Genomic DNA, 24,391 nt, shown 5'->3' with positions numbered 1-24,391 from the left:
AAATTATTCAGGCCCTTCATAGATATGACACATCCAATTCTGTCCACTTACTTAAACCTAATTTTCTCTCAAAATTGTGTTCCATCAACCTAATATATTTAAAACTGAAGTTTACTTAATTTGTGTTTAAACTACATTAAATATTTGTGCTGACATAACTAACTGGGCAGTGGATCTGTAGGCCCCAGCATGCTTTGTAAAGGACTGCATTAGGAGAGTACATTTAGGGATTAAAGTGGTATGTTATGTGTTTTTCAGTAAAGGGAAAGATGTTGTTAGTTTATGCTAGTGTTTAATGTTTAGTTATGTAGGACTGTGAGGAGTTTCTGTCATTTTGTGTTACCATTATGCAGGAGGGTGGTCCCTGTGTTTAGGCTGTGGGCACTTATACACAAATTCATTGGATATAACTCCTGCTCTCAATTAAATTTTAGTTTGACCAATGAGTTATTTTTGCATTTTATTTATTTTTTAAATTATGGTTGTTGTTATTTAAAAGGTTTACATGAAAACTAAATTGATAAATGTGTTCACCTTACATAATAAACTTTTATACATTTAACATAACATTATTAAGTAAACTGCACATATATTATGTAACAAATTTCCTCAAATACATTTCATCAGCTTTACTTGAATTGAATTTGTTTATAACTAAACTGTTATTTGCAAAACATTGCTCAATATAGTTACGTGCAACCACTTGACACATCTTTTTTAAGTAAATTCAACAAGTCATTTAGTATACGAACCATGCGACCCTCGCTCAATTACGCCTTCAACAATGTCTGTGAGACGAAAGCTGAAACTGAGGGATTCTGCAGCCCGCCTGCTTCATTAACAGATACGCTGGCATGAGTCGTGCAGGGAAGAGATCAGTCTGTACCTCTATACTGCAGCATACAGAACATGCAGGAGAAAACCGGCGAAGGCATCATTAAAAAACAAGCAAAGTTAAGTTATAAAACTCTCCAAAGCATCTGAGAACCGCTCTGAAGAATCATACCGACCGTACATGCCAAAAGTCTTGTACTTACAGAAAATGCCTAAATAATTAAGTTTAATTGTCCTTCATTGACATTTAACAAGAAGGCTCAGACAAGGTCTGTCTGCTGGATCAGGTTTGTAACTACAGGGCAAAGGTTATTGCTTTCTTAACTGGAAAACCAAAAGAAAGATGGCCTAAAGTTGTATTCTAGTATAAGATAAAATGCTGTAAAATCCCAAAGAAACAAACCTGCATCCACTGCACAAGGACCATGGTCTAAAATCCCTATTCATGAAGTATACCTCAAGTTTGTTTTAAAAAAAATTAAGTAAAATTCAAGTATATTTTGCAAGTATACTACTTTACTTTACACTACTACAAGTAGTTGTAGTGATCTATTAAAATACTTTGTGGATACTTTTTCTTTTCTTTTTTTTACTTTTTAGTTTATAAATGTTTACATACAAGTAATATATGAATTGCTATTAATTAAGTGTCATCATGTATTCATTCCTTAATAACATATACACGGTCAATTTTTTTTTTTTGGTTTTTGTTGGTTTAACTTAAAAAAGTAAGTAACCTGGTTTCCTTAAAACTTTTAGTTTATTGAAATTAAAAATTTGAGTTGATACAATGAAGGAAATTTGTTTAATAAATAGAAACTCAAAATATTATTGTATCTGAACCAAATAAAAAAAATATAAATCATGAAAATAGCACTATTTGAAATGTTTGACTGCGTCATCAGAAATAAAACACACACACAATTACCCAATATGCTTACAAAATCTTTTAATAATATTTTAATAAAGGTTGTCGAATCTCAAAAATTGTTCTTTGTATTAACTCAAAATTTTAATTTCAATGAACTCAATTTTGAGGCAACCAGGTAACTTTTTTTTCTAAATATTTTTTTACAGTGTATTAACTAATACGATTGTGTTAATATCACAATGGTTAAGCTATGTACTTCAACTTCCAGTTGACTGCTTTAATTAATTATTAGCTAATGATTTGCAAAGATAACATGATGCTATGACTATTAACTAATTGTTCAGTAATATGTCATTTTGGATTTGACATCCACACCAAGCCATGAATTTCAATTTCCAGGCGTCTACAGCCAGAATTCCACTGTTCCATGAACTGGCGCATCCAGTACCTTACCTGAGGTCTAGGATTCAAATAAGGGACACTGACAACATGTGGCTGGGCACTGCTATTTTGTATCACTGTGTCTAGACCAAACAAAGACAATAGAAACCATCATAGTGATGCTGTGAATGCGGTACGCAAAACAACAAAACCCTGAAAGCTGATGCCTTGTTCTATTTCTGACGTAGTCCAAGCTCTTGCGCTTTCTGACGGACAAATGGTTTCGCAATGGTCTGTCATGTCAGGTCAGTGTAGACAGCTGTGACTGGTTTAGACATGATGTAACAGCTGTCAGTATTATTTTACACTATATGTTCTTAAGGAATTAACACATGATTGTGCATTTAATTAATGATTCATAGCATTTAATATTAATCACTGTTTATTAGTTGCTGATGGAGTAATATTGGTTTAGCTCTTCATAGTATAACACGTGATTATCTTTAGCTAAGCATAAATCCATCCATGCATATTGGTGCTTGTATTTCAAAGTGTTACCACAGTAAAAAAAAAAAAATAATAATAATAATAATAATAATTCACACTATTGGAAATTATCCATGATCATCAAGTTTCTCATGTTATTTACCTTAACTGAGTTAATGCCTGTACAGCCTTTCAAATCAGTCACTTATGAGGTTAAGTTTCAGTGAAGATGTATCCTAATAAAGCAGCTGCCTGAGTAGACAGAAGATAACGCTCAATAGGTTTAGAAACCATAATCATTCTATAAAGTACCTGCCTGTGCTAATAAAACAAATATGACTGTTTATCCTGTTCAAATAATCTCAATAAACCTGAACTATAACTAGAAATTGCTCTAATGTTCCCTTCACGTGCTATCGGAAGTTTCCTACTTCCCACTTCAGAAGTCGCGATTACGAGCTTGTTGTGTTCAGATGCTTTGTTGTCGGAAAGAACGGAGGACGCCAGGTTCATACTTTTGTGCGTCTTGGGAAAATGTTATTTTAACACTAGAAACATTTCAGTCATTTCCCAGGCCAAGAAAACAGAATCACAAACACTATAGCTGCATTCACAATAGAGGCATAATAATGTAGACAAGGTAAGGCTGTTTAAAGACTAAAATGTTAATAGTTTTCAGCCATACATCCTGTATAGCTACTTTTACCGCACTAGATAGTTTAACTTGCTCACTATTCTGGAATGATGGTTAACTACATTCGATTTTTGATGTGTTTAAAATACGTTTCATATGTTTCAAATGATTATTTATGTATGTACTACTTTAACAACAAGACAATGAAACTGTTGTGGGAAAAAAGAAAGAATAAAACACCTGCCACAGCAGAAATTCGTCTCCCATCCACCATTTTTAATGGTTATGCCACGCCCATCTCTGGAATTTGGGTCATCAAAATTATTTCACGACATTAGTTCATGTGCAATTTTTACCTCGGAAACTCGGATAAACGATAATTCCCATCGCATGTAAAGGTGGCATAATAAGAGAAGCCCTCTGTTTTGAGTGAAGAAAAATATATATTTATTTGTCAGAATTCAGAGTGAGAGTATGAAATTCCCAATGTCATATGTTTACAGATGCTGTCTTTTATACACGAGCAGAGAATAAAACGCCAGCCAACACACATGAGTAATTTAGACAAGACTCATTTCTACTGACAGATTCAGCCATTCATCCTCATATTCAACGTCTAACTATGTTTTAAAGCAACTGTCTTAAGATGTAGTATGTGACGTATGAGAACTGAAGCCAAACATATTCATATCCAGAGGGCAAAATGTCACCGTCTCCAATCTGGTGGAAAATAAGGAAACTCAACATCAGCTGCATCGCCTCTATGCTCATGTTATTGGCTGAATAACTGCATATGAAGGGCTGTGGCAGCATCATTTAATTCTGAGAGGCTGAAATGAGATGAGAAATTAACAGTTATTGAACGACTGTGACACATAAACCCCATCGCTGGTGGCGGCAAATCTACTAACAATCCTGCTAGTATATGACATTAAAAAGAGTCCCAGAGAGTTAACTGGATAAATCTATACAGCAAACATCGCCTATCATCTACTAATCAATTCTCTGCAGGCAGTTGGTGCGAGCAATGAGATATGAATGTGATTTATCAGATGTCGGCACTTTGTTAGCATTATTGGTGCTCAGACAGACTTTTTAAATGTATGACAGAATATGTGCTGGATGAGGACCAATCTAATGCTTTTAAAATGAAGGAGCCAATCAATATGTCAGATGAGCATAAGCCCCGCCCACTCTGATGATCTGAGCTCAGCCGAGGCATACAGTAGAAAATAATTAGCGTTGTGCTATTTAACTCTATATGAAAATGATGGGCATGAGACTTAGCAGAGAAACTGCTTGAATAGATAAATGGCATCTTAATTAAAAACATAAAGATGAGCAGAAGCTCCAGAGAGCTGCAACACAACAGTGTGAAACAGCCTGCGGTGAATTCAAAAGCATGTGACGGATAATCTCTGTCTTTTACTCTCTCCGTCTCTCCTCCTTTCTCTTATTCATAAGCACACATCCACATAAGCACACACTTGTGTTTAGCCTACATCTTGAATGTGGACTTACTACATGCTTTAATGCTTAATCTGACATCTTACATTAGCATCAACACACAGTTCATATGTTATGTTTTGGCAGGTTGTTTAATTTATATGAATTCATGCAATCTCATTTGTACATTTTTTTTCATTTTGTAATCACATCACGTCATACAAACGCATATGAAATCACTACCTTGTAAAACTGTTTTTCTTTTTTGCCAACAGCCTGTGTTAGCTAATTAGCTACCTAGAACTTAAATGAAATATTTTTTTAGAAGCGATGTGTATAAGAAAATATATGTCTTATTATCATTTAGTTTAAGTTTGTAGCTACTGTGTCTAATATTAGGTTACTCAAACTGATATCTGACAGGTGTGTTTAATTGGCACTTCAGTATATGTACATATACTGTATCCATATTTTTAATTATAGTGTCAAAATTATAATACGTACCCTAACATAGGGTACTTTAATAAAAAAATAAAGTCACTCTTTTCTGTTGTTTCACAGCTTTTTTAATCAGCAGTGTAGAGTACAAAGCTGGATGTTAAGATCAATCATATAATAATTACTACCAATATCATGGCTATGTATTTTTGAAGCACAAACACTAGGTTTCTAGCCTAGAAATCTAGACGCACCCTAGTGGCAGCTATTCTAATCTGCCGCGAGTGTCGTCTAGCAACTCTCAATACCCTTCTGAGCTCTAAACGCTAAACTCTGGTCAGGCCAATCACATCGTGTACAGAGTCGGTGGGCGGGGCTTAACATAATGACGACTAGTAAACACAGAAACTGGCGAACGGCGGCGGTCTTTCGAATCAGCTTTGACCGCAACTCTGGAAGACTTGGAGTTAGGGTTTTCTCTGAGAAAAGAACAAAGAACGGCACTGAAGTCATTCTTAAGAAGGGAAGACGTGTTAGGAGTTTTGCCGACCGGATACAGCGAAAGTTTATTCTGTCAACTAGCTCCGCTTCACGTTGCTCTGGTTAGTGGTAGCGCTATCCAATCGCGTGCAGAGGGAGTTTGAAAGACAACCGTTTATCCCGCCCCTCGGATTGAGCCCTGCCAATGGTGAGTTTCCAGACCAAACATCTCGATGTGGGTCTAGCTTGTCAGGCTAATAGGTTTCATCTTTCCAGAGTGTTGTACGCATGAATGTAAAATTCAGTGGGGATGTTAATGTACTGCAGGTAGGACATTATTGGACATATTGGACACTAAAATGTAAACTATATTGCTGATCTAGCCACATTGACACTATGATAACTGAAATTAGCTGCATCATTGCTTTCTCCAGAGCGGCAGTACAGCCAAATCAAATTCTTTCGCATTATTTTCCTGTTAACACTGTGAAGAACCTGCTTTCACTGCTTTGAAACAATTGGATTTGTAAAAAGCACTATATAAATAGAGGTGACTTGACATATTCCAGTTTTCTGCCTGTAAACATCATCATCACTGCTCAATATTATATTTCTAGTCTCTACTGCTGCTTCTTTTCAATTATTCTTGATCATAAAAAGGCTTTATATACGGAGAACAGCCTGTTCTAGGTTATTCTCATAAATTTAATCTCTAAAACTATGGAATATGCACATCATTGCTGTTTCTGAAATCATTGCTGTTTCTGAAATAATATCATGATTTCATGCTCCCTGTGAGAGTGTTTTACTGTATAAAGTTCAGACTGAGTTCAGACAGAGTTGCATTATCTGCAGAAATGAGAGATGAGAGGATTGTTTTCTTTTATTTCCTTCTCCCTAAAAATAAAACAAAAAAGAGAAAACAAACGAAAAGAAAAGAGGAAAGAAACGCAGACATGCTGTTTCATCCCGATCGTTGAGCTTTAAGCTAGAACACAATGCAGAGCTGCGATTCAGCAGCATATGAGGAAAACTATACAAGAGATGAATCCAGAACAATACCGGAGAACGCAGAACATCTCCAACACGCTCATCAATAATACGCCATAACAAAAGGCACTAAAATCCCAGGTTCTCCGAAACACAAGAGCTGCACACAAAGGCTGATGAAAAATGAGCACATCATGCAATGTATAATCTCAATGTTTCCTTTCCAACTCATGCTGATCATGCACATGTGGGCATAAAGTCCTTTACTGAACATTATTGAAGCGCCAAAAGAAAAGAAAGAATCACTTTTAACCCTGACTGCTTGTTTGATCTGTATCTGATAGCCTGCAATGATGCAAAGATGCACGAAAAATAGGTTATTTAACACAAGAAAGACTCCAGAGAGAGAGCAAAACAGTGTGAAAGGAAGAGGGATGAAGAAAAGAAATCTTTACTTTCCCAATCCCAGTGGACGTGATGCGTGAAGCTCTTTTTATATGAGCTGTGCATCAAATTCTCCAGATGTCCAATTACATCTGCTGCTGTTCATGCCCTTTAACACAACAACTGACCATCTTCAAACTCTCTGTCAGTCTCGGGACTCCCCTTTTTACCTTTTTTTCTCTGTCTTGCATAGATAATGGAAACAGATTTGAGTTGTGATACATTGGATATATAAATCTATGGGTAGGCCTATTCATTCATTTTTCATTCGTTACATTACATTTTTTATATAGCGATTTTCTAGACACCCAAAGCGCTTTACAAAGAAGGGGGAATCTCCTCAACCACCACTAATGTGCAGCACCCACCTGGATGATGCGACGGCAGCCATATTGCGCCAGAACGCTCATCACACACCAGCTGATTAGTGGAGAGGAGACCGTGTGATGAAGCCAATCAGGATATGGGGATTATTAGGAGGTCATGATGGACAGGGGCCAATGGGCAAATTTGGCCAGGATGCCGAGGTTACACCCCTAATCTTTATCGAAGGACATCCTGGGATTTTTAATGACCACAGAGAGTCAGGACCTCGGTTTAACGTCTCATTCGAAGGACGGAAAATATGAGGACATTGGCCAGGTCCTCACTTTTCAAAAGGCTTATAAATCATACAGGATGAGTTTTTTTTAGAAAGTAAAAATGCAGAATGTTTCCTGTGATGGGTAGGTTTAGGGGTATAGGGGCAGTGTATGGGGAGAGAAAATACGGTTTGTACAGTATAAAAAACATTATGCCTATGGATGTCCCCATATGTCACAAAAACAAATGTGTGTGTGTGTGTGTGTGTGTGTGTGTGTGTGTGTGTGTGTGTGTGTGTGTGTGTGTGTGTGTGTGTGTGTGTTTATATTACATTGTGGGGAAATGTCCCCATAAGGATAGTAAAACCTGAGATCACCTATATTGTTGGGACCAGCCAGCAGTCCTCACTTTTCAAAAGGCTTATAAATCATACAGAATGAGTTTTTTGAAAATGCTGAATGTTTCCTGGTTTGGGCAGTGTAGGGGGATAGAATGTACAGTTTGTGCGGTATAAAAACCATTATATGGAGAGTCCCCACAAAGATAGTGAACTAGACTTATATATATATATTAAATAATAATAATTATTATATATTATTATAACAATAATGTTAAGAAGTTAATTTGTGCAAAAAATCTCTAGCAACGTTTACAGTATTTTCTGTTTATTTTAATTAATAAAATCATTAATTATTGTTCAGTTAATATTAAAATGTTAATATAAAAGAAGCAAATTTGTAAGTAAATAATCTGAAAACATTAAATGAATGAGGTCCCATAATAATTTAATAAAGTTTTATCGTATCGTTTTTCTAGGGCCATAGAAAAAGTTATGTTTTTCAACGGCTCTGCCCGTAGCTATTTGACGCGCTCCGTCTGTCTGTTGCGCAATTGCGCATGCGCGCGCTTGCTCTCGTTTGGTCAGTGAAGTTGTTGACGTTTGGCGGAGATTCAAAATGGAATGCAAAACTCATGTGAATTTATAACATTTACAAACAAGGATATAAACATTAAATGTAAGTAATGCGCTCACTGCGTCGGGGTAATATGTCTCGTATTGAACAAAGCCTACATAACGTTACCTGCCAGAGCACTTGACAGGGCAGCAGGCTACGCTAGCTAACTTATAACGTTACACATAATATAAACTACGTTTATATTAATAACAACTATTGTTTATGCGCTTAATATAACGCATTCTTAAGTTTTGGGCAGCTTTGGTGGTGAACTTTTCCCGTAGCAGTTCACTTTGTGAGTTATGTTTAGCTGAATTTCATAGAAATGTTATTAAGTAAATCAGCTGAGCTGAGGTTCTCAATACGCAGGTTAATCCATCCTTAATGAAAATCATTTTCGATCATTTCCACTATGACATTATCTTCAATTCCTGCTGGAACAGTAGCTGTTGAGATGCCTCAAACTACCTTGTTTAAACTTCTTCTGGCGTTATTGTTCAATCAGATTTTGCTGAGAAAAAAACCCCCAAACAAATGAGTAAAAGAGAAGAAAAAAAATTACTTACAAGTAATAAACACAGAAATGCATAAATAAATAAATTAACAATAAAATATATAATCAAAAAATATGCATTGCAAGTAGTTTACAGAGACTTAATCCAGCGGCAACCTCCCAAAGTATTTTTTTTTTTTTTTTTTACAGTCTATGGTTTTAATGCATTCCTTCTTTCAGCTGATTTAAGGATTAAACTAAAATTGTCTAAACATTTTTTTTAAATGCTACAAAACTTGGAGAAGCTAAATTTGTGTGAATTAATCTTATCAATCAAAACATTATTAAGCAAATATTAAAGTCAGCATAAAATCAAAATGTTATATTTTATGAAATAGTAACTGTTTATTAACGGGTTTATCTATGTGCATCATTATTATTATATTTAATTTATGTACCCTCATAATCTTTAATCAAAATAAGTTCCCTCCCTTTTGCAGCTTCTTTTCTCTGATGCCATGATAAGAGGTTGGGGCAACCTGCCAATCACATGACATCATAGCAGTAGCAAACCACAACCATCCGATCAACTCACAATTAAAAACAAATTTAGTCCCGCCCTTCGCTAGAAAAAACTTTTACACAAACTTTACCAGTCAATAAATAAACAATAGAACATGTTAGAAAAGAAGTGATGCTGACAGATCAGGCGATATTATTAGACTAAATTAGTCCATTGTGATTTATTATTAACACATCTGATATTGTTACTTGTGTATAAATCTGTTTGTCTTCTTCCAGCAAGATGAAGCTTGACTGTGAATGTGAAACCACAAGTGTTTTACCTGATGGCAGATCTCGTGCACCACCACCATGGTGAGCTCCATCTGATAAGAGAAGGAGGAGACGTCAGGATCCAACAAGATCTTCTGCTCCACAAACACACTCAGGCCCCAGTTCTCCATGGCTGCATACGGATGCTTCGGCACTGCCAGGAGATCTGCACACAGTGAGGAACATCCAAGCTCAGTGACGGGAAAACAGGCACAATTTTAATACAAATTGTAAGTGTTTAAAATAATATAAACAAGTTAACAAAATCTGTTGTCTACCCATACTGCAAAATACCTCAAACAGCAACTGCGTCATTCAACAGAACTTTAAATAAGGACACAATGCAAACTGTTATTATTTACAGTATGCATGGATCATAACAAATCCAGTAATAGTTCAATTGTTATTAAAGGGTTAGTTCATTAAAATTCTGTCATTAATTCCTCACCCTCATGTCGTTCCAAATCTGTAAAACGTTTGTTCATCTTCAGAACACAGATTAAGATTTTTTTGATGAAATCTGAGAGATCTCTCACCCCTCCAAAGACTATTAATTGAACACTTTCAAAGGTCCAGAAAGTTTGAAAAAAAGACACGTTAAAATAGACCATGTGACTCCAGTGGTTCAACCTTCATTTTTTATTCAACAATTTCTTCATGTCTGTGTCAGTCTCCTACACTATTTACATTGGTCAGCACCTGCAGCAGCATTACAAGCATGCGTCGTGGTGCTCACATAAACAACATCGGCCAATGGTAAGCCGGCGTTCTAATGTAGCTCTGATGTAACTCAAAAGAGCTGCACTGTGTTTACCACGTCAACAGTGTAGGAGACTGACACAGACTAGAATAATTTGTTGAATAAAGTCATTATTTTTGTTTGTTTTTTGCGCACAAAAATATTCTCGCGCTTTATAACATTAAGGTTGAACCACTGGAGTCACATGGACTATTTTAAAGTCTTTCCTTACTGGACCTTGAAAGTGTTAATTAAATTGCTGTCTTTGGAGGGGTCAGAGAGGTTTCAGATTTCATCAAACATATATTAATTTGTGTTCTGAAGATGAAAGAAAGGTCTTACAGGTTTGGAACGACATAAGGGTGAGTAGTTAAAGACAGACATTTCATTTTGGGGAGAATTAACCCTTTAAGTGTTATGTCTTTTTATGTATGTATTTATAAAAAAAATTGCATATTTACATTAGTTATATTTAAATGTTTTATATATATATGTATATATAAAATTATTATATATATATATACTCATTTTATATATACATATATATATGGTGAGTATATATATATATATATATATATATATATATATATATATATATATATATATATGTGTGTGTGTGTATATATATACTCACCTAAAGGATTATTAGGAACACCATACTAATACTGTGTTTGATCCCCCCCAAAAAACTCCCTTAATTCTACGTGACATTAATTCAACAAGGTGCTGAAAGCATTCTTTAGAAATGTTGACCCGTATTGTTAGGATAGCATCTTGCAATTGATGAAGATTTGTGGGATGCACATCCAGGGCACGAAGCTACCGTTCCACCACATCCCAAAGATGCTCTATTGGGTTGAACCCCCACACCATTACACCACCACCACCAGCCTGCACAGTGGTAACAAGGCATGATGGATCCTTGTTCTCATTCTGTTTATGCCAAATTCTGACTCTACCATCTGAATGTCTCAACAGAAATTGAGACTCATCAGATCAGGCAACATTTTTCCAATCTTCAACTGTCCAATTTTTGTGAGCTTGTGCAAATTGTAGCCTCTTTTTATTTTTAGTGGAGATAAGTGGTACCTGGTGGGGTCTTCTGCTGTTGTAGCCCATCCGCCTCAAGGTTGTGCTTGTTGTGGCTTCACAAATTATTTGCTGCATACCTCGGTTGTAACGAGTGGTTATTTCAGTCAAAGTTGCTCTTCTATCAGCTTGAATCAGTCGGCTCATTCTCCTCTGACCTTTAGCATCAACAATGCATTTTCGCCCACAGGACTGCCGCATACTAGATGTTTTTCCCTTTTCACACCATTCTTTGTAAACCCTAGAAATTGTTGTGCATGAAAATCCCAGTAACTGAGCAGATTGTGAAATACTTAGACCGGCCCATCTGGCACCAACAACTATGCCACGCTCAAAATTGCTTAAATCACCTTATTTTCCCATTCTGACATTCAGTTTGGAGTTCAGCTTGGAACATACTCTGCAAGAACAAATAAATTTGTTGTTGTTTTTTTTCGAGGTGGCAAAAACAGGAACAAACTTTGTTCTGGCAGTACATTTCATACTTCACGAGAAAAGCAGGTGCCGATCATCTGCGTTTCTCCGCATTAACCACGCCTACTTTAAATGTTTGACCTATCTCACAATAGTTCTCGGACACCCGCAAGAAAAACAGTTCTGCTCAGGCGATGTGTCGAGAACAAGCTGCGAGAACTCCCAAACCTGGGCTGCGAGAACAAAATTACGTCATTTTGTTCTCACAGCCCTGGGAGTGAGAACTTTTTTCTCTGTTCTTGCGAAGTATGTTGCAGCTTTTCAGGAGATTGTCTTGACCAGGACCACACCCCTAAATGCATTGAAGCAACTGCCATCTGATTGGTTGGTTGATTACATAATTGCATTAAGTGTTGCACAGGTGTTGCTAATAATCTATATATATATATATATATATATATATATATATATATATATATATATATATATATATATATATATATATAAAATTCAATATTATATTACAATAATGGTATTTAATATTAGGTATTTGTTCCATGGCTTTCAGCAAAAGAATAATGTCTAAATGTTGCTAAGAATCCTGTAGAGGGCATTTCTATGTATATTTATTTTATTAATTTAAATTGACAGTTAATTTTAAAACATTAAAAGATATACTTAAACCCCGAAAAAAATTCCAAGTAATGTGACATCACTGCATGTGAAGCATCTTGCTAATTTGTAAATTGCTTTCATTTAAAACAGACAAAATGCTCTTCTGTATTAGATAACTGTGCATCACATAACGAGCTCTATATGGATATGGATTAACCCTTAATCAAATGTATTTATCATCTAATTGCTATAATCAAAGATACAAAAAAAAAAAAAAATCAAAGGCCAAAACCAGACATGGCAAAACAAGACACACAGCTCCATAATCATATTTCTCTCCAAACATTTAAAATAGCTCAGCTACTCATGTCAGTGTATCAGTGAAATAGCAGACAGTGAATCGGCTGTTTTAAACGCCTCTACCTCCATCAGCCCGTCTCAGGAACGATTCATATGCCAATGAGAAGCGGTTAAACCTCTGGCGCTGTTAAATCCACATCTTATAATCAGCCACAGAGGAAGAGGAACTGTTGAAAGCTGTAACATGATTATCCGCCGGGCTGGTGTGTGTCTTTGCCTTATTTGCATGTTTCATGAATTAGTTTGAGAGCAACTGCAGAGTTTTGGAGGAAAGCTGCAATTGTCATGGCAACTAATACATTTGCGGGGCCGTGGCAGGAAAAAAAAAACTGTTTAGAAGGGAACAGCTTTCAAATGCTTCCTTGATCAGGACAAAACCCCATTAGGACTGTACCTTCACACACGATTAATGTTTTATCTTTACAGAGATGATGATGATGGAGTGACGAGCTCATTCAAGAGGCAAAGAACAATGAAAACAGCAACGCAAAGGTGAATGACATAAAGCGCCTGCTAGATTAAATGACTTCAGAAAGTAAATCAGAATCAGACAGTGCAGGTTTAATTAGCCATTGTTAATGTGCTTTATGGATGAGAGACTTGATGCTCTTTTAATTGGGCTTTTTATACAGACTCATACAGCAATTACACGACTAATGCTCTTGAGGAGAGAGACAAAACTATCATGGTAACTAGAGATGTACTTCTCAACAACCTTCGGTCAAGACTTTGAAGATACATAGTCTGCAATGCCAGAATACCCCCATCTAGACACCTCAAGGCCCAGAACCAGTAAGTAAATATGATAATCATTCAGTGTATATCAAAGTACCATAAAGGGTTAGTTCACCCGAAAATGAAAATTCTGTCATGAATTACTTACCCTAATGTCGTTCGACACCTGTAAGACCTCCGTTCATCTTCGAAACACAAATGAAGATATTTGTGTTGAAATCCAGAACCGTTTGAATCTTTGTTTTGAAATCGGCCCATATAAGTCGCTATTTAGGTTTTTTTTTGTTTGCGCACAAAAACTATTCTCGTCGCTTTATTAAATTATTGGGTAACACTTTAGAATAATGGTACGTTATTAATAGATAACTATGCAGGTAGTAATGCCAGGACTAACAAGTAGCACTATCTTAACACTTCAGCTACTACTATTAAAGGGTTACTTCAGCGATTAGCATATGGCTTTGTATCAGTAGAAACCCTGGAGTATAATCAAATTATTGTGCTTTCCCCCCTCATATCCCCCTGAGACAAAAGATTTATGCATTTTATTTCTGGAAAAATTCCTCCCGTGACGCAAATTGACAATATTTGCGTCATCTTTGGAATGTTTGGCCAGAGTCTAAAGACTACAGTCAGCAGAGGGAGCCGTTTCTGCATGTTTTCAACCCGCACATGGGGGAAGGAGATCACACTCACAGCACAGCTCGCAGCTGCAGGCATTCATTTAAACGGATGCTATGAAAATTAAGCTTCCAAAGGCATGAACTGAAAACATGCCAGACTGGACACGCATTGTGAATGTATGCCGCGAGTGTGGTCGCGATTACCTCAGCTCTCATCACGAATGTACACAAATGTAATCTGACTCCTAATCTGAGTTAGTGCTGTGAGACTCACGTGGCGACTCGATCATTATATTGAACAGACACTTTCAGTATTTAATTGTAGTGTCAGTTCTCTAACTCAGTCACAGTAATCCAGTAGGTGGCTTTGGGAATGGCCTCACAGGGCAGCGAAGCATTCTGGGAATTGTAGTCTTTCATCCAGGTGAGACAAAAATACATTTTCTGTCTTTTCTCAGTCTAGAAGGCACCAAATTCAAAAATAATTTCACATTTCTACTACATTGATAACCCAGTTTAAATAAAGATTCATCTTTTCAGCGCTGAAGTACCTCTAAGTAATATAGAAACAAGCTGAACTAATCAGTAAGTAACATTGAATTTAGGAGATAATTCCTTATTAAGTAATCAATAATTACTGACTAAGATTAGCCTCATTAATAACTATTAACTAACTGACTAATTATCACATTATAGTGTATCTGACATGTAATTAATCATATTCTTTACTCTGAATAAAGTCATAAAATGCATCACTAATTACTTACCTAAAAGTTTAGCTAACTGTTATACTAATAACTGTTACCTAGTCATTATGCATGAGCTACTGTTGATCTGGACCATTATTTTAAAGTGGAAAATATGGTTTCTCACTTTAAATTAATGATCCAGATCACCAGTAGTCCTTGAAGAGGGATTGGGTACTTGAGTAATTGAGAGAGGAAATGACATTGGTGTCAATGAAGGCCTTTCTGAACAATCGGATTTCAAAATATCTTCATTTGTGTTCCGAAGATGAACGGAGGTCTTACGGGTGTCGAATGACATTAGGGTAAGTAATTATGGACAGAATTTTCATTTTTAGGTGAACTAACCCTTTAATAAATTGTACTTAAAATAGTACTTTTTATGAATAAAAACCAAGAGACTATAACTGTAACTGTAACAAACATAACCAGGTATGTGACCTTCTATGACAACACAACTTGCTCCAGTGATAATGATTAAATATACTATTATATTTAATCATTATCACTGGAACAAGTTGTGTTGTTTACTGAATGTTAAATAATATTCAGAAAAAAATAGAAAGTGTGAAACTTACTTTGTTTTTGCTTCATTAAATGATTAGTTCACTTCAGTTACATTTTCCTGATAATTTACCCGTCCCCATGTCATCCAAGATATTCAGTCAGAAAGAAATTAAGTGTTTGAGGAAAACCTTCTAGTGGACTTCAATGGCAACCAATGGGTTGAAAGTCCAAATTGCAGTCTCAATGCAGCTTCAATTAATTCTACACGATCCCAGCCGAGGAATAAGGGCCTTATCTAGCGAAAGCATCTGTAATTTTCTACAAAAAAAAAAGAAAAGTAAAATTATATGCTTTTTAACCACAAAGACTTGTCTTGCACTGCTCTCCGATGCGCCACGTATTACATAATCACACGCTGAAAAGGTCACGTTTTAGGTGGAAGCACCGACCCAGTGTTAATGAAGTGAATTTGGAAACACTAAATCAAACACCCTTTACCAAAAAAAAAAATTAAAACAAAGAACTGGCACGGGGTTGTTACTTTTATTGTAGAGCAGTTAAAAGCAAAGTAGTTTGTGGTTTAAATCAGCACCAGGTAGGTTTTGCTCTTGGGGTCCCCCTACAGTTGGGAAACAGTATTGTCCTCTACTACTGTTGTAATCTCTGTCATCCGACATCAAGGGATGTGCACGTGCATTTGTTGACATGTAAACCATGATAGCCCTGAACACTGCAGGAGGAGTTCACATGCAGGTGTTCTGCTTGCGTCACGTGTGAAATGTCTTTATCCCGGGTACAGTGGCATATGTTTCAGCATGTCATATGAATATAATTTCATGGGTTTTATTTTTTTCAAACGCCAAATGGTTGCGATGCTTACGTTTACAAGCCAGCGTCATTATAGTAGCCTAGTCTAATGGATACCATTTTACAGAATCTATATGATACTTCAATTCAATGTTTGAGTGGTAGGTAATAGCCATATATCATCAATATTATAATATCAAGTTACCATAGATGAATCTGCAAATTTGAAAGATTTGCATTATAGCTTGAGGCAAGACAAATAAACAAATATCACGGACATGAGATATGATTTTGTACGTCTTATGTATTTACTTGCAAGAATGTAGCCCCTACCAAACTTTTACATGCCAGGGTGGTGGTGGAAGTGACGTATATGCCGTAAAGCTGCCGAATTTTCTGGTTCTTTTTGTTCTCGGGTTACTACGAAAGTACGAATAAAAAGGATACAGACCCCGTCAGGCTGTGGCAGATATATTATTCAACCTATTGTAAGTCAATGTATAATCACAAGAGTCTTGAAAATATATTATGAAGGTTGAAAAGTTACCTGGTGCTGCTTTAAAAAAGTATATAAATTGTTCTTTTTTTAATAAATTGACAGATGTTTTCACTAGATAAGGCCCTTATTCCTCCGCTGGGATTGTTTAGAGCTAGACTGTTTGGTTGCCGTCCACAATATGGAGAAAAATCCTGGAATGTTTTCCTCAAAAAACGCCTTTTCTTTTCGACGGAAGAAAGAAAAACATGAACATCTTGGATCATATGGGGTTGAGTAAATTATCAGGAAATTTATTTTTAATGAATTCGGAAGTGAACTAATCCTTGAAGTAAAAATAAGAATATTTCCAAACAAAGCAGCAGCAGATTGTTGCACATATACTAATTACACAATCCAGTCTCATTCCTAAATGAATCAGCATTTTAAAAGAATCAGTTGAGTGAACGATTCAATGACTCGCTCATAATGGCAGTCACTTTATTCGTTTCTGAGTGAATTAGTGTCCAGTAATAACAAACGTATAAATAACATTTATATTTACATTTAATTACACAATCCAGTCTCATTCCTAAATGAATCAGCATTTTAAAAGAATCAGTTGAGTGAACGATTCAATGACTCGCTCATAATGGCAGTCACTTTATTCGTTTCTGAATGAATTAGTGTCCAGTAATAACAAACGTATAAATAACATTTATATTTACATTTAATTACACAATCCAGTCTCATTCCTAAATGAATCAGCATTTTAAAAGAATCAGTTGAGTGAATGATTCAATGACTCACTCATAATGGCAGTCACTTTATTCGTTTCTGAATGAATTAGTGTCCAGTAATAACAAACGTATAGATAACATTTATATTTACATTTATTAATTAAGCAGATGCTTTTACCCAAAGTGACTTACAAATGAGGAATACAAGTGATGCACCTAAAGACAAAACTACATTTTAAATATGAAACCACAATATTTACACCTGATACCATCTTTGTACTCCTTTATCTTTTTTTTCTTTCACTACCTGTAGGTCATTATAAGGTAATGAATGACCTGTAGTTGATATACAAAGCTCTATTCTCTGTCGCTGTGCTGGATTGAACAGGTTCTTTTTGGCAGAGTGCTGTAACATTGCAGAAATCTTCATGATGATGCAAAGTTGGAGAAATTCTATCTCCCTGTCATTCACTGTCTCACATTTTCTATTAAAAGAGGGCATGAAGGGAAGACAGTGAATGGCGGGAGATAGAAACAACAGCGTCTGGAAAAACAGCAAGATCAAAATAAACAAACAGCTTGTGTTTTCAGAGAGAAGAACCTCCACTAGCTCCACTAAAGCAATTATTCATCACGTCTCTCACACCTCAGTCTGTTTCACACACAAACACACACAGCCTGAGGTCTAGTTCTGAACATTTAAGTCTACCTGATGGTCGGTTTTAATACCTGCACTGCTCTTTGAAGCTGTTTTAGGTAAAACGGTCCTGTGCCAACACAGGAAGTGAGACAGAAGGAGGAGGTAAGAATTGAAAGTGAGGTTTTGCTCACAGCAGGGTTCTGTCTGTCAGCGCACACCTGCTCTCATTCAGCACAAGTCGCGTGTAACGTTCACTTCATAAAGATCAGTCTGTCTGTCTTTCTATATATCTGTCTATTTATTCTCAGTGATCTCAGAGCATTGCTATATGATGTTTTATATGGATTTTAGCATGTTGCTATATGGTTAATACGTGTTGTGGATGGGTGTTAGGGTGTTTTTGGTGTTTTTTTACTGGTTCAACTCAAAAGAGCCCAACACCATGTCTTTATGACATTCTGGTCTAAAGATATGTCTCGGGTCCCTCTAATATACACACACACACACACTGACCAGGCATAACATTATGACAAGTGAAGTGAATTACAATGATTATCTCATCATCACGGCAGCTGTTGGGTGGGATACGTTAGGCAGCAAGTGAACATTTTGAAGTCACTTCAAGTGAAGAGTAAGGATCTGAGCAAGTTTGACAAGGGCCAAAGTGTGATGGCTAGATAACTGGGTCAGAGCATCTCCAAAACTGCAGCTCTTGTGTGGTGTTCCCGGTCTGCAGTGGTCAGTATCTATCAAAAGTGGCTGGTCGAAGAAAGAAACAGTGGTGAACCGTCAACAGGGTCATGGGCAGCCAAGGCTCATTGATGCGCGTGGGGAGTGAAGGCTGGCCCGTGTGGTCTGATCAAACAGACATAGCTTAAATTGCTCAAGAATTTAATTCTGCTTCTGATAGAAAGATGTCAGAATACACAGTGCATAGCAGTTTTATGTGTATGGGGCTTCATAGCTGCATACCAGTCAGGGTGCCATCATATATCAGTTATATCATATATAATTTACCATCATGGGAAGTGAGAATGCTGATGGGCTAGCTAGCTTAGTTTTGCTTGTGAACTGAATGACTAGCTAGATTAGCGCTGTTTTTTTGTAGATCAATAAAAAGCAGGCTTTTTTTTCTTAACAGTGGAAATACAAATAATACCACCATACATAATCTGTTCACCCAACACTTTGTTAGCAAATATCACCTTGAATCTAGAGTACATTTATACCCTTATGCAAAGATATTTCCATACTGTACTTATTGTACATGTCGCCTGGTTAATTATGACTCCACAATTGCACTGTATTTGTCTCAGAGGAAACTCTGAGAGGAAGAAACACTCAACTCCAAACCACTGAAAAGGCCTAATGAAGTTTCTTCATTAGATTAGTGCACTTAATGACCATCAAAGCGTCTGTGTTTGAAGTAGTTGGTTTTTTTTAAGCTAGTTCTACATATGAGCGGTTGTGAGAGCTGTTCATTAATAGCAACCTGCTTATTCATTCTCAAAATACACTGTTAGAAATGTAAACACATGAGCCTGTTTACCCTGATTTACTTCATCTCAACTGCAGCTGCAGTACAGACACGTTCAGTGAGGAATCATCAGTGAGTAATATCAATTTTGATCTTGATTCAGTATCAATTCATATGTAAATAGCCTAGTGTACATAAGAAAAAAATGCCTTTTTAGCACCATCTTAAACTGAGTTAAATTATATTTACTTGCATTCATTAATATTCACTTGTGCATGCTTATATAAGAATCATTAAAAATATTAAGTTGTAAGTTATTAATGTTCTATTGTTTAAAAAAATCCAGTGTTTGGTTGTCTTAGTATTTATTCAAATGCAATGGAAAAATGTTTCCTGGGCTGATGAGTCTCAATTTCTGCTGAGACGTTCAGATGGTAGAGTCCGAATTTGGCGTAAACAGAATGAGAACATGGATCCATCATGCCTTATTTCCACTGTGCAGGCTGGTGGTGGTGGTGTAATGGTGTGGGGGATGTTTTCTTTGCACACTTTAGGCCCCTTAGCCAATTCGGCATTGTTTAAATGCCGCGGCCTACCTGAGCATTGTTTCTGACCATGTCCATCCCTTTATGACCACCATGTACCCATCCTCTGATGGCTACTTCCAGCAGGATAATGCACCATGTCACAAAGCTCGAATCATTTGTTTCTTGAACATGACAATGAGTTCACTGTACTAAAATGGCCCCCACAGTCACCAGATCACAACCCAATAGAGCATCTTTGAGATGTGGTGGAACAGGAGCTTCACAAATCTCCATCAACTGCAAGATGCTATCCTATCAATATGGGCCAACTGTTCTAAAGAATGCTTTCAGCACCTTGTTGAATCAATGCCACGTAGAATTAAAGCAGTTCTGAAGGTGAAGGGGGATCAAACACAGTATACTATGGTGTTCCTAATAATCCTTTAGGTGAGTGTATATTTATAAAAGCCATACAGGATTCTAGTTGGTAAATATTGCCATTACAAATGACAAGATTATCTTTCCCTCACAACCAGAAATGCACTTCTTTAGTGACATTGTTGATTTTGTGGTCTAAAAAAATGCCAGCGCTGCATATGCTCATCCGGGAGATTTGCCCATATATGCAGTTTCACCTATTATGACCTCACAAACCCATACTCAAAGAAAACTCAGAAAGGGAATGTATTTGGCTCAGAAATTTTTTGTGTGGGCATGATGGGCATGTTTAGCTGACCCTGCATTAAAACTCTGAAATATAATACTAATGCTAACTTCACTTCATGGTAGCTAGGATTCACTGCTCTATATAGCCATTATAAAACATTTAAAACATGTGTATCATTACAAACATCTAAGGCTCTTAGAATCTGTCTTTTGTTTAGGAATCAAAATTTTAAACCAGCAGTATACCATGGCCGGCAGAATAGCATCTCTCCTATTAAAGCAGCTAAAAAGTTCTCAGTAGCTCAGACACAGCAATAGAAAACATTCAATCCAGCATTAGCGTGGTCAACGCTTTAGGCTGTGATCACTTCAGCTGTTAATGCTATAAGCTCCAATCTTGTTTCCTCTGTTTTATAACTCAGAGTTAAACTGGCCTGACTGCAGTGCTGGGCTCTTTTAGTGTGAGTCTGTTTAGCATGTTGAACTGATGGGATGTAATAAAGGCCTGTTGGAGCGACTGACAGAGCAGCTGTTCACTTTCACACACTCCATCGTCATATACGTCTAGTTTCACCTTCAACAGCATTACAGGATTACAGTATTGACAGAACGTTTACCAATGGATTAGGAAATAGATGTACATGAAAGTACTCTAAACTGAGTATGCTGAGTGTATAAAGTGTTTTTCTCTTGCTATTTCACATTTCAATGTTTTAATCCTATCTTGTAGTGTAGATCTTTCCTTTGATTTTCCAGAACTTTCAATTGTTGCTTGATCAGAATTTATTTCTGTTTGGTATTTCTTAGAAAAATTAAACGTCTTGTTCTCAACAGGGCGTTTTGTCAGCCTTTACAAAAAATAACTTTATTCAAGTGTGTTACTGGTAAACGTCTTTAAAAAAAAAAAAAAAAAAAAAAAAAAAAGAGAGAGAATATACATTCAATCTACTTTTTTGTGCACTACCCTGTTGAAAAAAAACAGCATATGCTGGTTTAGTATGTTTTGAAGCATGGCAGCTGGTTTGACCTGGTTATAAGCTGGTCCTGAGTTTGAGTTAGTTTCTTAGGACCAGCTAAGAACCAGCTTATACATTTTATACATTCCTCTGCCATTCCTCCTTGCAGATCCTCTCCAGTTCTGTTAGGTCATATAGTAAACATTTGTGGACAGCCATTTTCAGGTCTCTCCAGAGATGCTCAATTGGGCTTAAGTCAGTGCTCTGGCTTGGCCATTCAAGAACAGTCACGGAGTTGTTGTGAAGCCAACTTCCGTTATTTTAGCTTTAGGGTTATTGTCTTGTTGGAAGGTAAACCTTCGGCCCAGTCTAAGGTCTTCAGCAAGCAGTCGTCCTGTCCCTGCAGCTTAAAAACACCCCCACAGCATAATGCTGCCACCACCATGCTTCACGGTAGGGACTGTATTGGACAGGTAATGAGCAATGCCTGGTTATCTCCAAACATACCACTTAGAATTAAGGCCAAAAAGTTATATCTTGGTCTCATCAGGCCAGATATTATTTTTCACCATCTTGGAGTCCTTCAGGTGTTTTTTTTAGCAAACTCCATGCGGGCTTTCATGTGTCTTGCACTGAGCAGTGGCTTCCGTCGGGCCACTCTGCCATAAAGACTCGACTTATGGAGGGCTGCAGTGGTGGTTGACTTTCTACAACTTTCTTCCATCTCCCAACTGCATCTCTGGAGCTTAGACAGAGATTTTTGGGTTCTTCTTTACCTCTCACCAAGGCTCTTCTCCCTCGATAACTCAGTTTGGCCGGACGGCCAGCTCTAGGAAGGGTTCTGGTCATCCCAAATATCTTCCATTTAAGGATTATGGAGGTCATTGTGCTCTTAGGAAACTTAATTGCAGCAAAAATTTTTTTTGTAACGTTGGCTAGATCTGTGCCTTGCCACAATTTTGTCTTTGAGCACTTCAGGCAGTTCCTTTGACTTAAAAATAATAATAAAAAATCATGCCATTGGACCTTGAAGGAGCTGAGCAAGGCCGCTGGAGCAATTGTTACGCAACACACGGCTCGCTCAAGAGGCAGGACTTTTATTATGACTGGACACAGTCGCCAATGCTATTTCAGCTTTTCCGGTAATGCGTATGAGGTAACACAGCTCTGTTTATCATAATAGATTAATTTAAGTGTGTTTAAAATGATGTTATGACGTTACTCTCTGCGTTCGCTCACCGGCTGCTGTGACACTTGCTGCACACTGCTAAGAGTAAAGCGCTTCTGTAGAATAAAACCGGAAACCGAGGGTAATGCAGATATGACACAATTGACAGGCGACTCCCTCAAACCTATTCAAGCCTGTGGTTAAAATAGCAATTTTTTAAAAATTTACAAATAGGTGGAAACATTTGGGATATTGTAAGAACTCAACTGAGAGGCAGAGTTACCTTATATAACTGCCTTTGCAGAGTAAAAGAGAAATGTGGACAGATGACTGCTAGATGGGTGTTATTTGTTTTATCCTTACCTTTTTGTTTTATCTGTTAATGGAATTTTAATGAACTGTTAAGGTATTTATAATTCAGACATTGTATAAAAGTCACTAGCATTGTCGCCAAGAAGGTTCCTGTCAGAGTCAGGAGTTAGAATAGGTTCAGAGAGTTTCATCAGCTGCTGATCAAAAGGACTTTCATGTTGAAGTGTTCCAGCGGTTTTTTCCTGGGGTAAATCATCAATTCTTAATCTGCAATGTTTCCAGACCTTAATGTTTCTCACCTGGATATTCATTTTCAGAATGATCTTCCCAATTTGCATTGATTTGCTTTCTGCATGTGGAGACTCCGTTTGCAGTAATTGGTGCTGTTTTGTTTGCTAATTGGGCAACAAATGTCAGTTCAGTACGAAGCTGTTTGACTGAATCACGCTGTTGAATAAATTGCAACAGACCTAAAATAACTGTTTTTATTTCAGAGAAATGAAATATGTGCTCTTGTGGCTTTTTCTCTTATAAAAGACATGCTGTGACTTCCTGATCAAGTCTTGATGAGGTTTAGGTGGGTTTGTTGTGTTGATTTGAGCTAAGTTTGTTTTTCTGCAGTCATCTGGACTCCATATTCCTCACATAATCTTTTTTTTTTAGAGGTGCCCTATAATTTGAATTAACCTTGCCATAGTGAAATAATAAGAGTTCAGTACATGGACATCACATGCTGTTAGTCTCAAACACCATTGCCTCCTACTTCTTATGTAAATCTTGTTTGTGAAAAACTTGTGCTTTTTGAAAAAAAGTGCTTCTCAACAAAAGGCCAACTGTGACGCAAGCGTTGGGGATCATTTATATGCACGCCCCCAACATTTGCATCTGTCCAAACATGTACATTGTCAGGCGGAACTGACGTCACG

The 24,391-nt window shown here is 36.8% G+C and overlaps 1 protein-coding gene and 1 long non-coding RNA gene across 2 annotated transcripts in view; one reads left to right on the top strand and one right to left on the bottom strand.

The window, feature by feature from the left end:
• Positions 1-24,391, bottom strand: part of LOC137049459 (thyrotropin-releasing hormone-degrading ectoenzyme-like) — a 164,880-nt gene that overhangs the window by 88,513 nt on the left and 51,976 nt on the right. Inside the window, exon 4 of the mRNA XM_067427978.1 lies at positions 9,881-10,035. Within this exon, the coding sequence (XP_067284079.1) occupies positions 9,881-10,035 (155 nt within the window). The remainder of the gene's footprint in view (positions 1-9,880; positions 10,036-24,391) is intronic.
• Positions 9,982-24,391, top strand: part of LOC137049460 (uncharacterized) — a 46,304-nt gene continuing 31,894 nt past the window's right edge. Inside the window, exons 1-3 of the long non-coding RNA XR_010899615.1 lie at positions 9,982-10,099; positions 13,513-13,578; positions 13,719-13,878. This is a non-coding gene — a long non-coding RNA (uncharacterized lncRNA). The remainder of the gene's footprint in view (positions 10,100-13,512; positions 13,579-13,718; positions 13,879-24,391) is intronic.

The sequence above is a fragment of the Pseudorasbora parva genome, chromosome 20 (genome assembly GCF_024679245.1).
Source record: "Pseudorasbora parva isolate DD20220531a chromosome 20, ASM2467924v1, whole genome shotgun sequence".
Classification (NCBI taxonomy): Eukaryota; Metazoa; Chordata; class Actinopteri; order Cypriniformes; family Gobionidae; genus Pseudorasbora; species Pseudorasbora parva.
Note: the sequence above shows the minus strand (reverse complement) of the source record. Positions and strands in the feature narration are given on the sequence as shown.